This window comes from Eptatretus burgeri, chromosome 13 (genome assembly GCF_056783735.1).
Source record: "Eptatretus burgeri isolate ZD-2024b chromosome 13, Ebu_testis_v1, whole genome shotgun sequence".
Lineage (NCBI taxonomy): Eukaryota > Metazoa > Chordata > Myxini > Myxiniformes > Myxinidae > Eptatretus > Eptatretus burgeri.
This window is the reverse complement of record NC_140973.1, coordinates 51,678,113-51,692,066: the sequence shown is the minus strand read 5'-3', so window position 1 is coordinate 51,692,066 and position 13,954 is coordinate 51,678,113. Positions and strand designations below refer to the sequence as shown.

At 41.9% G+C, this 13,954-nt stretch overlaps 1 protein-coding gene across 6 annotated transcripts in view; it reads left to right on the top strand.

The window, feature by feature from the left end:
• The window catches only part of LOC147014469 (protocadherin Fat 1-like), a 316,783-nt gene that overhangs the window by 61,701 nt on the left and 241,128 nt on the right, over nucleotides 1–13,954 (top strand). For all 6 annotated transcript variants that reach the window (XM_085850626.1, XM_085850625.1, XM_085850627.1 and 3 more), the window contains exon 2: nucleotides 2,705–6,010. In XM_085850626.1, coding sequence (XP_085706752.1) covers nucleotides 2,734–6,010 — 3,277 coding nt within the window. In that variant the 5' untranslated portion in view covers nucleotides 2,705–2,733. The remainder of the gene's footprint in view (nucleotides 1–2,704; nucleotides 6,011–13,954) is intronic.

The following is a 13,954-nucleotide window of genomic DNA, read 5'->3' as shown; positions in this document are numbered from 1 at the left end:
TCTCCTCTCATGCCCGTTTCTTTGGCTGAGACAACATTTTTGCACTGCTCTTTGCAATTTAAAATATTTACTCCATCTTTGTTTTTTTATTTTATTCACGGAGAACATGTTTCACTGCCACACGTCTTGCTGTCATTCCGCATTGATTGTAAACTTTTTCGCTCACACAAAGGCACTTTAAAATTTTCTAAATGCAGTCCATCCTGCTCCGGTATGTCTCTTCACATATAAATTAATTGATCCGGATCCATTTCTGAGTTGGCCATAGAAAATGTAATTGCAAGTTTCTTCAACTTTGTATTTCATTCTTTTTTTGGCACATCGGTTAAAGATCGATATTTTGTTATCCTTGTAATATTCGTTTTTACTTCCATCTTCTGACTCTTCCATCATGATTTTCAATTCTTCAACTTCATATTAAATTCAAATTATTCTCTTTATGTTTTGTCTTTCTACGTTGACATTTATTCCTTCATTTTCCCAATATTAACGGTTTCTTTAGACACTCCTCTCCAATATTCTTTAGACACTTGTCTTTGGTTTGCAGTGAGTATCATTGGGGATCTTGCCCCTACTTTGATGCAGTTTCAAGGTGGCTGTTTCACCAATGTATACCTCATGTTGTGTGGAGTTGACATTTTTAGGTAATTTCGAGCTGTATGATGACATTTGTTTCCACATTGTCAAGGGCTTTTTCTTAATCAATGAATGTGAGACGCAAAGGAAGTTCTAATATTCTGATCCTGATTTGATTTGATTTTACTTTTTTAAAAGGCCAAATGTATGATGGTGATTCTATTGTTGAGCCTCCACTTCTAAAACCTGCTCTATCCCATGGTTGCTTGTTGTCCAGTTAATTGTGGGTACATTGTGATAGCTTTTGTGAACAATTTATATAATACTGAAGAGTAGGTGAGTTGGATGGTAATTATTCACCTGTTTATAGTCACATTTGCCAACCCTCGCCGTGACTGTTAATAATATGTTGGATGAGGAGCTGTAAAATGCTGAAGCCGTCGCTTTGTGGATGGCTGGCTTAATCAGAGTCCACCAACCCCAGAATCTATCACCCATCCACAAACAAACTACCTAAGAGTCCTCCCAATATACCCATGCTTCTCTAACTCCAATGCATCCAGGTATCTATATCTAATTCCGATTCAAACCTATCCACCCCCTCCACTGCTACTACCTTTCCATTCCATGCATTACCTACTCTGCTATTGAAAGACCCTACCTTAAAACTGCCCTATTTCTCATCTTCTTTACCCTCAAGCTATGGCCCCTGGTCCTAATGCTGTCAAATTTGCTGAAAATCTCCACTGCACCAATGTTGCCCACATCCTTCATGATCTTAAATATCTCTATCAAATCCCCCTTGTAATCTCCTCCTCTCTAATGTATAAAGCCCTGTCTCCTTCAGCCGCTCTTCATAGCTTAGTCTCGCTAGGCCTGGAATCAATCGAGTAGCCCTATTCCATACAATCTCCTCGATGACAGCTATGTCCTTACTTGGATGTGATGGTTAAAACTGAACACAATATTCCAGATGAGGTCTCACTCAATTACTATACAATGTTAACACGACCTCCTTTGATTTACAATTTATCCCATATGAAGACAACCTAAAACCCTGTTGGCTTTATACCTAGAGTAGCCCAAAATCCTTCTCCTGTATGACATGCTCCAAGACTGCCACAAGCTCTCACCATACCTAACAACCTCCGATGTGGGGCCTTATCAAATGTGCTTCTGGAGCATGAGCTGCCCCCAGTAGAATTACCATGTTGCCTTTGTGTTGTCAGTGAAAACCCAGTGGCTCATCAATGACTATCAGAGAGGGATTTATCAGTGTACCCCACCTGGTCTGGTGTTCATATGCACACTCTGTGGTTGACTCTCAGTGCCCTTTGGGTAACCTTAGATAGTCACTGAAATCCTCCGAACCAAAAAAATTAAAGGGGACTTAAATTGTTGCTTAAACAAAAAAGTAAAAAAAATAAAAATAAAAACAGCAGTTGCTATGTACATTGTATTGGATTATCATGCAATGATTAAATGAAATCGCATTTTCTTTGGTTTAAAGTGAAATTGTATTCAAAGGAGCATCAACATATCTCTTGCATGCAAGGGTTGAGGTTGTGAAACAGATTTTGGAAAGAAAAGGGCAGTGGGTGGAGGAGAAATCATTAGTCTGGAGAGGGGGCCATAGAGGTGGGTGATAAGCATAAGGGTGGATTGGAAGGGGACAGAATTGGAGGCAGAGAAGGGAATGGAAATGCATGCGACAAAAGAAGGGCCGAGGGTCAAAGGTTCTGCTATCTTTTGCGTATGCAATTTGTTGATTCACCCAACGACAACGGTTTGTTGAAATAACGAGGATGGAGGAATGAATGTAGTTACTAATTCTGGCAAAGAACTGGCAGTCTGCATTTCTATTTATCAATGGGTTGTGTTCTCATTATTGAGCTAGGTTTGAATCCGCGAACACCAAAACATCAACGTATAATTGGCGGCATTAAAGTATAAAAAGGAAAAGCATAAAACACGGCAGATAACCCAAACTTTTGTGGGCTTTTGGAGAAATTCTTGCCTTGCTGCAGGTTTTAGAGAAGCTTTATGTACTTGGGGTGCTCCATTGTGACAGATTATTCATATAATATGAAATTGGTATTTTATTGATCTCTATGTCTTGCCTTTACAGATATCAAGCTGATCTTGGACCGAGGCAGCATGGCTTTGGAACGGCATGTAAAGCTGTGGCTGCTGCTGTTAACATTGCTGCCTGCGCTATTATACGTCCCAGTCATCTCAGATTCGACAAATGGATTCGCCTTCCAGTTCACACGGAAGTTTTACAATGTTACAGTATATGAAAACTCACCTGCAAAGACCTATCTCCGAAGCATTCATAAGATGGGCATCTACATTGAGAACAAGTCTTGGGATGTACGGTTTCGAATAGTATCTGGAGATGATGATAACATTTTTAAGGCTGAGGAAGACACTGTTGGAGATTTTTGCTTTTTCAGGATCAGGACAAAAGGCGGCGGGTCAGTGATGCTAAACAGAGAGGTGAAAGATCACTACCAACTCAAGGTGAAAGCACATATTCGTGGAAATGAAAACGAGGCTTGGACAGTAATACATGTTGAAGTTTTGGATGTAAACGATTTGCGACCACTCTTCTTCCCAACATCTTACAGCGTCAATATTGCAGAAGATGCTGCGCTTGGTGCCAGTATTGCTCAGGTCACAGCCACAGATGCGGATGTAGGGTCTAGTGGAGAATTTTACTACAGACTACATCAGGCGTCATCACAAAAAAACAAACTTTTTGCTGTGCACCCTACAAGCGGTGTCATCATTCTGACAGGAAAGTTGGATGCCGACCACTCGAGCTCGCACAATCTGGAGATCGAAACAGTCGATCGCAGCTTGCAACCCTATGGCAGTAATGGTATGAGCAGCAGGGCCAAAATGAGGATACACGTCAGGCGGATCAACCGGCATGCTCCGCTCATTTCTATAGCCTCTCATAAACCATCTCCAGATGGACAAGACCCCATTTTTGGTTTGCTAAGTGTGAAAGATGAAGACACTGGAGAAAATGGCCAGATTGCATTGGTGGAGATCATTGCTGGTGATGAAACTGGGCAGTTCAAAGTTTTCCACTTGTCAGGTGAAGAGTTTTGTATAAAAGCAGTTGACTCTATTGACTGGGCCAACCACCCATTTGGGTTTAATTTGACTCTTCAGGCCAGAGACAAAGGAACACCACCGAGGTCTTCTTCTGACAAGCAATTAAGCATTCATGGACCTCGCTCTGCCATGGGTAGCATGTTTGTGAAGGCCAAGTATCATGTCACAATCAGTGGATTTTCACCTGCCAACACCACTGTTCTAATGTTGAAAGCAAACAGTAGTGTTGAACGGCTTCGATACTTCATCAGGAAGAGCCCAGATTCTGAATTTTTCCAGATTAATGAAAAGACAGGACTAATTGTTACAGCCCAATGCATTATGACCATCCAAAAAGATTCCTTCGAGTTCGAAGTGGGAACTGACATAGGAACGGCGATGGCAACGGTTCTTGTCAGTGTTGCCAAAGTGAACAGAAACCCACCGGTGTTTGAGAAAATGGCTTACAGGATTTCGGTCGATGAAAATGTTCCGGTTCACACGACGGTCCTGCAGGTGCATGCAACGGATAAGGATGTAGGCGATGATGGCTACGTGACATACAGCATTGCTAATACTCACCCACTGCCGTTTGTCATCGACACATTCTCGGGAATCATCAGCACTTCTTCTGAGCTTGATCATGAGACGATGTCCCGGCTGTACCACCTGCGCATCCGGGCTTCTGATTGGGGCAGCCCCTTCAGACGTGAATCTGAAGTTAATGTCACCATCATACACAATAATCAGAATGATAATCGTCCAAAATTTGAGAAAGTCGATTGCACTGGAACCATTCCAAGAAATATGGCTGTGGGAGACACGATCGACACGGTGTCAGCTATTGATGAAGATAACTTGGAAGTTGTAAGATATCACATTATTTCAGGAAATGAAAAAGACTTGTTTGAGCTCTCTGAAACATCTGGTATTCTAAAACTGAAGCGGTTTCTCAAAGACGTCCATTTCAAGTCTGTAAAATTCAGTTTGAAGATATCAGCCTCTGATGGAAACAAAACTGCAGTTCCTATGTTTTACAACTTGACAATTATCAACCGTCCCCAATCAGAAAAGGTTCTTGAGTGCCGTAACACGGGTGTTGCCAAAGTTTTTGCTGAGAAGTTACATGAGGTGGCAAAGTTGAAAGAGAAGTTACAAGCGGATGAAGCATTTTTGGGTGTTCTTTCTGTAAACAAGCATCCACCCAGGTTTGCTAGTCCGCAGCCATGGAAAGTTGAAGTGCAAGAAGGTCAAGCTGGAGGAACAATGATCTTAGACGCTCAATGCTTTGACCCAGACAGTGGATTCAATGGAAAACTCGTTTATAGTTTGGCAGGGGGAAATGAGAGAGGCAATTTTGACATTGGTGTTGAGACTGGAATGCTTACTGTTTTGACACCACTGGATCGTGAAGAGTTTGATCATTACGTTTTGAATGTCACGGTGTATGATCTTGGCCAGCCACAATTGGCAGCATGGCAGCTCTTGACTGTTATTGTACTGGATGCAAATGACTGTGCACCTACGTTTCAGTTTTCAAGCTACCATGTGACAGTTCGGGAGGACACTGTGAAGGGTACGGCTATCCTCGAGGTCAAAGCTGTTGATAGAGATTTGGGGGAGAATGGCGAAGTTTATTATTACCTTCTTTCTCACAAAAACGTTTTTCATCTCGATAACTTGACCGGTGTTTTGTCAATCTTAAACCCTCTTGACCGAGAGGTTCAAGCAAAATACGTTTTACGTGTGGAGGCACGAGACCGAGCCACACGAGAAAAACAACAGTCTTCCGTAACTACCGTGGAAGTCAACTTGATGGATGTCAATGACAACGCTCCTCAATGCCTTCCTGGAATGTTTCGTACTCGAGTACCTGAGGACCTGCCGATAGGAACATTGATTGGTCGTATTGAGGCCCGAGACCCAGACTTGGGAGCTGGTGGCCAGGTTTTTTATGACTTGCAAGATCAAGAAAAGGTATATTTTGAGCTTGATCGTATTACTGGTGCCCTGCGACTGGCCACGAAACTCGACTTTGAGACACGGCAATTTTATAACTTCACTGTACAGGCAAAAGACCAAGACCTAACACGGCCATTGGCGAGTACCTGCCATGTTGAGCTTGAGGTGGTGGATGTGGATGAGAATGTGCACACACCGTTGTTCCCTCATTTTGTGGAGCAGGGCTTTGTGTTTGAGAATGCTACTCTTGGCACCGTTGTAATGAAGGTCAATGCCATCGATGAGGACCTCGATCGTGATGGACTCGTGCGTTATTCTATCCGAGATGGCTCAGGCCTTGGCGTTTTTAGCATCCAGCCTCAAACAGGTGAGTTTACATCATTACTTTACCTTGTCTTGGTGGTTCTCAGATGTTGATTTTGCTGCTAAAACAAGGACTGCTTTGTAGATGATGTTATAAAGTTGAACACACACTGCAGTGATTAGTCGGTGCACATGTCGTGTGATTTGCCTCGGTCGCTGAACCATCGCCCAAAAGGTGCATTGGTTTCCCCTCATAATATATTACATATCCGATAGGACTTATCCACAAGTATCTTTTTCCACCTCAGTATCATCTCCTGATGGCGTTGAGCTCTGATGTTCTACTCCTTGAGTAAATTGCCGCTAATTTTAATAAACGTGATGGTGTAACATCCATGCTTCTCATTAAATCCACATGGAACACTCAAATTATATTTAGTTCGACGGTTCATCATAGAGTTGGCTCCTTGAAAAAGAGGCAAGTGCCGTCTATTTTTAAAAATTAGATTTTAAACACCAGGACATAAAAACTTAGACAAAATGATGTCATTGCATTTGAAATTTGCCTGAAAATCACTTGTGCTTCACACCAACGTCTCCTCGTATCACCTCAAATCGCTGGTCAAAATTACATGAATGTGTTAATTGCTCTCAAGTAGCATGGGATTTGCATGGACAGGTTGCTCTATTGTGCGGTTGGTTTATGCTTCATGTATGCTTTGGCCAAGGAATGAGAGGAACCTCCATTTTATAAACTTGAATATTCATTGAAGGCTAATTTTGGATCATTACTTCCTCCATGATCACTTGATTTAAAAAAAAAAGTTTAACGTTTTAAACAAAGTTCCAGGTGGGCATGCCAAAGAAAACCCCAGATTTGAGGCCCACATTTCAGGAAGTTTTATGAAGTTAGCCACGACAGTTTGGTTTTTAGGGCACAGGTTGAGGTAAGGTTGTCAATCCTATTCTCAACTTATTGTGGGAACTTTGATTCAGTCAGTTCGGTCCAATTCTGCCAGTAAGTGAATTTGTGACAAGAAAGCTCAAAGGTGAATCTCATCCACATCCATCAAGTCACTGGTTCTAACCACAGATTGTACTTAAACTGCCTTGTTGTTTCGAGCTTGTGGAGAGATGGGTGGAGGGGTGGTGGTTGCATTGTAGAGCATGTCATCTCTCTCAGGGATGTTGGTGTTATGTTGGTTGTCCCATTTGTATTTATGATTTTTTTTTTTTTCGTGTTAAAATGTAACTGATTGGAGCAGTAACGTTGGCAAAGTACACAGTGTTTCGTGTGTTGGTTGAGCAAAATTTGACCGTCTTGCCTGATTGGAATCTTTCCTAGTCAAGAACAATTATGAGAGCCCTGTGAGGCTAAATAAATGGTGATCCTTGAGCTCTTGATATGCCAACAGTGTTGAATGTTGTTGTTGTTGCTGTTGTATTAAATTCCATGGCAAAACACAGCAATATCCTTGTGCCATTTGGGTTCATTTTGTTTACTTTCTCGTCGAAATTTTTAAGTCAGAGTATTGTGTTTGTGCACACCTGAAAATGTTACTTGTAAACTTGCTTTGCCATTATTGAAAAATTAGATTTCCTGTTTTGCTCATTTTCGATTCTAACTTGCTCCACCCTGAGAAATTCAAAAGCATCCCCATCCTGAATTTCCACATTCTACAAAACATCACAGGTCTTGCAGTCGACCCACCATCGCTGTTTTCATTTCTGAGCGTGTAGCATTACCTCGCACTTTCTGTTTGTACTAGCGTAGCTGCACAGCCATCATCCACAGCATGGCTACAACCATTGTACAGGCACCTTTGAACTGCTCAAATGTCATCACATGGGGCTGTTGACTTGCCAAGGTCAAACTAATGTTGTTTGAAGCTCTCCTTCTGTAGACTCCATTATCTTGTGTCTGTGTCCATTTCACGTATTACAATGTGATCTGGACAAACCCAGTTTAACTGCTTTCATTTAATAGTTTTCCTTCTTCTTGCTAATAGACGTTCATCAAAGGAAAAGAGATTTGATCTACTTTTAAGTTTTCATTCCAAAGCTGTCTTAAGATTTGGTGCATGGTTTTTTACTTTTCCCTGTTCATTGACTTGCTCAGATAGATTTGATGCCACGTTGCTTTGTTTGTAATTGCAGTTTTATCATCGGGAGCTATTTGTGTAATATGGGTGAGTGGCTATGTTATGAATGTTTTGTAAATTAAATCATTGGGAGTTCAGGTTCACATCCTTTTTGCTATAAGCACTGCTGCAAATGCTCTCGGCCCACAATGAAGATGGCACATTGATCACCTGTGTTCCTGCCCCTCCCCCCACCCCCGGGGACTTGTTAGGTGGCTCGAGCTGACAGGTGTGTAGCAGGCTGATGAGACAGCTGGGTTGGGTATACGCTGCCTATTGATTCGCACCTCCGGCCTCTGAAAAATGCAGGCGAAAAATTCGCACCTCCGGCTTCCGAAAAAAAAAAAGTGGTCAAATGTACTGGAAAAGGACAGAATCCAAGTGATCGATGTTCTCAAAATGGCAGTTTTGCATCCATGCAGGAGGCTGGGAATTTTTTTGCAGTTTTTCTCAGATTCTTCTGCAATGCTAATATTGAGTGTGTCAATTGTTCATAGGGTGCTGCGTCTTGTTGATGGAGAGGAAGCTGGCCATTTTGTAATTGCATTTGAAACCCTGTCCCTCCTCCCCTCTCTCATATCTATTTGTTCCTGCATTTAACTCAAATTTAGCTCTGTTGGAATGTAACATAAATCTTTTGATATTGCTTTTGTGATAACACCGAGCACCAGAGTTTTGTATTTTCATTTGAAAACTACTTTCTTCATTGTTTTTGAGAACACCTGCTGAACAGATGAATGTCCTTGCCGTTTTGTTTTAACAATGTGTGAAACCCCATGTTGGTTTAATCCCACCATAAGCCGGGTTATCTCAACAAAATTGAGTTCCATCCAAGCAGAGTGAGAGTTGCACATGGGAAAAAGTTTTGCTAAATCATAAAACAAACTTTATGAAAGCGTCGTTGGGTTGGGAAAAGGACATGAAACCGATGCTACTGCATTGCGGTACCTTTTTGTTTGTTTTTTTTCTTTGTTTACTTCTTTTTCCCTGATATGTTATGGTTAGCAGTCTAGCTCACCAGGTTGTCTGGCATTGGCGTTCAGGGCCCACTCTTCCACTGGCGGGTAGATTTTCTCCGTGCACACAAGCAGTGTTGGTTGCTCTGTACTTAAAGTCTGTCCAAGGCATGTGATGCTGTGTAAGAAGGGCTAAAAAGGACTACCCTTAATGTGACATAATTTGAGACTCAAGTCCTAGCAGATAAAATAACAAGGTTTTTTTGATGAAGTCCGAAAACATTGTTCTTGCTCATCCTCTCTGATCACTCAGTCATTTTCTCTGGGTCAGTTTCCGTATGCCTGCAAGTTCGCCAACATCACTGTAGTACACAAACTTGGTGAAAAAATGGATCCTCTTATAACGACAGCCTTATTAGTTTGCTTGCAATTATTATATTATAAGCAAGGTCATATGCAATTTGACCCAGTCATTCAACCTTGGACATGCTGCTTATACTCTCTCAACAATGGATGGAAGTACTCAATTTCAGACATGAGATCATGCCAGTCTCTCTGGACATATCTCGAGATTTCGCTACATTTTGGCATCTGCCTTGCTCGCGAAATTATCTGCTTATGGCATCCAAGGACAACTCTGCACATGAATTGCTGAATTTCTCTATCCTTGTAGTCTTCCTCTATCCTTGTCGTCAGCGTATAGCTCTTAACGGGATCCTATCATCTCTCCCTGTCAAGGTTGGAATTCCTCATGGCACTCTCTCAGACCAAATCTTGTTCCTCATCTTCATCAATGGTTTTTCCAATTCCCTGGAAAATCCCATCTCTTTGCTGATGACTCCACCTTCTGCCGTATCATTTCTTATGCTTCAGACAGGCAGGCAGCAGCCTCTTCTCTCTCTGCCGACCTTTCCAGAATTAGGAACTGATCCAACACTTGAAGTATGTCTTTCAATCCCGACTCCCACCCACACACACCCTGTCTCTCCGAAAGGATTATCTGGCGAACCCTCCCAGCTACTTCCTAAACAAACCACTTGAAGAGTATACGTCATGCAAATGTTTGGACCTCACATCAGCCATGATCTTTCTTGGGCAGACCATATTTCCAAGATGGCCTGTAAAGCCAGCCTCCGACTGGGCATCCTTTTTCGTGCAAGATCTTTCCTTGTCAAATCGAAAATTTTCACAACATACAATCAAGTGGAAGACCATATACTGTAATGGAGTCATCAGGAGGAACCTAGATAGGATTTGGGTTTCAGCTACTACTCCGCTACCCTCAAACCCATCCAGGCACAGCCAAGTGAGCCTTATTCAAAAAAAAAAAAAAAACTCCAAATTTGATATTGGGTCATTCTTGGTGAAACTTTTTGCCATCTTGCAACTTTGCTTTAGATGGGAAGCATGGGGATTTGCAATGGCATGCCTTCGACTTTGTTCTAGTTGTGATTTTCCCACTCCCTCCCTCCCTCATCTCTTTTCATTTGTTGGTTGTCGGTTGATTTGTTCTTTTTTTGTTTCATCCCTGCTTTCCTCTTCTCCTCTTCTTGGTGTGTTTCATTCAGCTTGTGTGTAGCTTGTTCGTCACCATGTGTCCTTCCTCCCTCCCTCCCCCCTCATCCTTCCCCACTTGACCTCATTCTCACTCTCACTCTCACTTCCACTTTTCTGTTGGTGTTTCTCCCTTTCCATTTTGCTGCCTTCCATTCTGCCGTAGCTCTTCCACGAGCCTCAAATGTGTGTCCAAAAAGTTACCGGGTTATGATAATAATTACTAGTGTAGGAATAATAGATGAGGGCTTTGTGAGCTGGAAAGTTCCAGCGTACATCATGTTCAATAAAATAATTATGTACATGTTATAAGTATTAGAGTTGATAAAACTCGGTCTTGTGTGTGAGGCAACTTTTGACTGGAGAGAGAGAGAGAGAGAGAGAGAGAGAGAGAGAGAGAGAGAGAGAGAGAGAGAGAGAGAGAGAGAGAGAGAAAGAGAGAGAGAGAGAGAGAGAGAGAGAGAGAGAGAGAGAGAGAGAGAGAGAGAGAGAGAGAGAGAGAGAGAGAGAGAGAGAGAGAGAGAGAGAGAGAGAGAGAGAGAGAGAGAGAGAGAGAGAGAGAGAGAGAGAGAGAGAGAGAGAGATATATTTTTAAAAGACAGGATGTAGTTTAAAGGTGAGAGATAACCCACACAGAATGGACACGGAGGAGTTGCTTCAGGGGAAAAGTCTGCCAAGAAACGTAGTCAATGCAGGGACATTGGTTTTGGGATATTGATACAGTTCTCAAGGGAAAATGATATTTACTTGAAGGCAGAGGAAAGTATCTTGATGTCCCTGTACTTTGGACTTCCATATCTCGTCATGTTGTCTGCACTTGTGGTCTGAAGTTTCCAATGAGCTTTATGTTTTTAGAAATGAACAACCAGCAGCAAACTAAAAAGATGAACAAGTCCACGGCCTAATATTGGTATTGTCATTTATAAATCAATTGTGCGTCAAGGTCTCTGTTTCATTCTTGTTTTTGTGAGAGAGAGAGAGAAAAAAAAAAACAACCTGATAAGTGAATTGGTGCTCACAATGTGTCGAGCACCAAGGTGCTTTAAAAGTTTGAATTCTTTGAAATAGATGTCATAAAATATATTTCCCAAAACTAGAAAGATACATTTTATTAAGTTTGTTTAACTTGTTATGCCACTTAACGAACTTAATGATAATGTTGTTAATAATTATGATAATATATTCAGACAAGTCTGGAGACAGCGATGGTTCACGAGTAATGTACACAGTTCGCCTTTTTTTATTTTTTGACCTTCGAGGGGACGCCACGGGCGAACTGGCGGGAATCGGGAAAAACTTAAATGATGAAAGTTGTAGTACTCAAAGAGCACTACTTGCATACCAACTTTCATTCGAAACAGTTGAAAACCCGAGGAGCTCGATGCCCAATTTATTGATTTTTTTGACATTTTCTAAGTTCGTGACCTTGTGACCTTGACCTTGGGACAAAAATGAAAAATCGAGCTCCGTGGGGCTATGCAGGTGCCATTGGGCTAACCAAATACCGAAACCCCTGTCAGATTCGACAAACCCCCTCGGAGAAGATATAACTTGAAACCGGCTACCCCCTAAAAACACATGTTTTTTGGGGGTGATTCCGCCCATAATGGGCACAGCACGCCCATTCTCAGGAAAACACAACCACATCATGATACAAACCTCGCACCCTAATTTTATCAAGATCGGATCAAAACCCACGGAGCTATGCTCGGGACAGACAGACAGACAGACAGACAGACAGACAGACAGACACCCATAACGAATATAGTGGTCACTTCCTTGTGAACCAATAATAATACAATCTGTGCTCCACAAATAATAATGTCTTCATGTCTTGTGGGTAATGTATCATGTTTGTGTTGTTTTGATTGTTAGGATTTTAAAAATTAAACGTGAAGTTGTGCATTTCACCAATTACACAAAAACCCTTTCATCACGTTGGGGTTCTGGGACTGGACCCCGACACAGGCTCGATGTCCTGTCCTCGAGTGTCTTTGTTTCTGAAAGACAAAAGAAAAAAAACCACCAAGATGCTTTTCCTGTGTCAGTTTTGTTTGAACTTGCATCCTTCTTTTGAATTGTTGAGGTTTTGGTGCAAATTAGAATGTTAATCCAGCTTTTACATTTTAATGTTTGTCTCTTGCATCGAAAGTATCCACAATTTTTTCGAACCATTATTATGCCTCTCCATTTAAACAGCAGTACATGATAAAGGTTTTCACTCCATGAAGGTTGTGCATTCCATTTTGAATTAAACTTCTCGACTCGCAAAATAACTGAACGATTGCACATGAAGGGTTATTGTATTGCAACATCTATAACGATATACCCAACGTCCGCTATTTGCAAATAGCCCCTGATTGTACGTGCCGAGAAAATTAGAGGGCTCGACCTTTGTTCTTCTGCCTCTCGCACGCCCCACGTGTAAAGACTCGTGTTCATCGTAGCTTGTTGAAGCACTGTAGGGTTAGTTTAGTGGTGGAGATCGTGAAGGAGGCTTGACCCACTGGCATTCCTTGCTACTAGCTCGAGGCAAACTGCTCCATCGAAGTGGCAGAAAGTCCCAGAACTCATGGCAGGTGCCACTTTTAATTGCAGAGAAAAGATGAATTATTATTCAAATAAACTTGATAAGGCCTGCAGCTTGGAAGTGTTCACAGAAAATGTTTCAGATCGTTTGTAAATCTGTTTGGCATGTTCAACGGTGTTGCGTTGTCTTTGGTTGAAGCACACACACTCCCGCAGTCATAAAGGACTCGTGGGTTGGGTTCAAGCCAGGAGAGAGAAAACCAGAAACTGCCATTTGAGGCCAAATGTTGCATATTTCTTGTGCTTTTATTGTGGTGCAGCAGAACTTGAGATAGCATAACAAAAAGAAACAGAAGGCACGTCTGGCTAAGGAATGTCTCGCGCGGACAATGCCTTAGGTCTAACGGCCGAGGTTACTTTGTGGTTGGAGATTGTGGTACCTGGGATTTTGTCCACATGACAATTTCCCTGGCCGGATGTACCTTCTCGATCTTATTTTCTCATCTAATTTTCCAAAACTGAAAAGCCTTGCAAACGTGGCATCAGTACTGCTACCCAAGCACCATAATCTCAAGCACTATTTTATCCAAGTCCAACACACCAAGACAGGTAGGCTGTCCTACTTCTTTGTCCAAGTACAATACCCGATGATAGGCAGGCTGCCCTCGTATTTCTTTATCCAGGTACAATACACCAAGACAGGTAGGTTGTCATTTTTTTCATTGTCATTGGCAAAGACAACCAGTTTGGTGTTTCCTCATTGTGTTTACTTAACACATGACCTTGGGCTTGAATGTGTTTGTCTATGGCTTCCTCATGTCTGTCTTT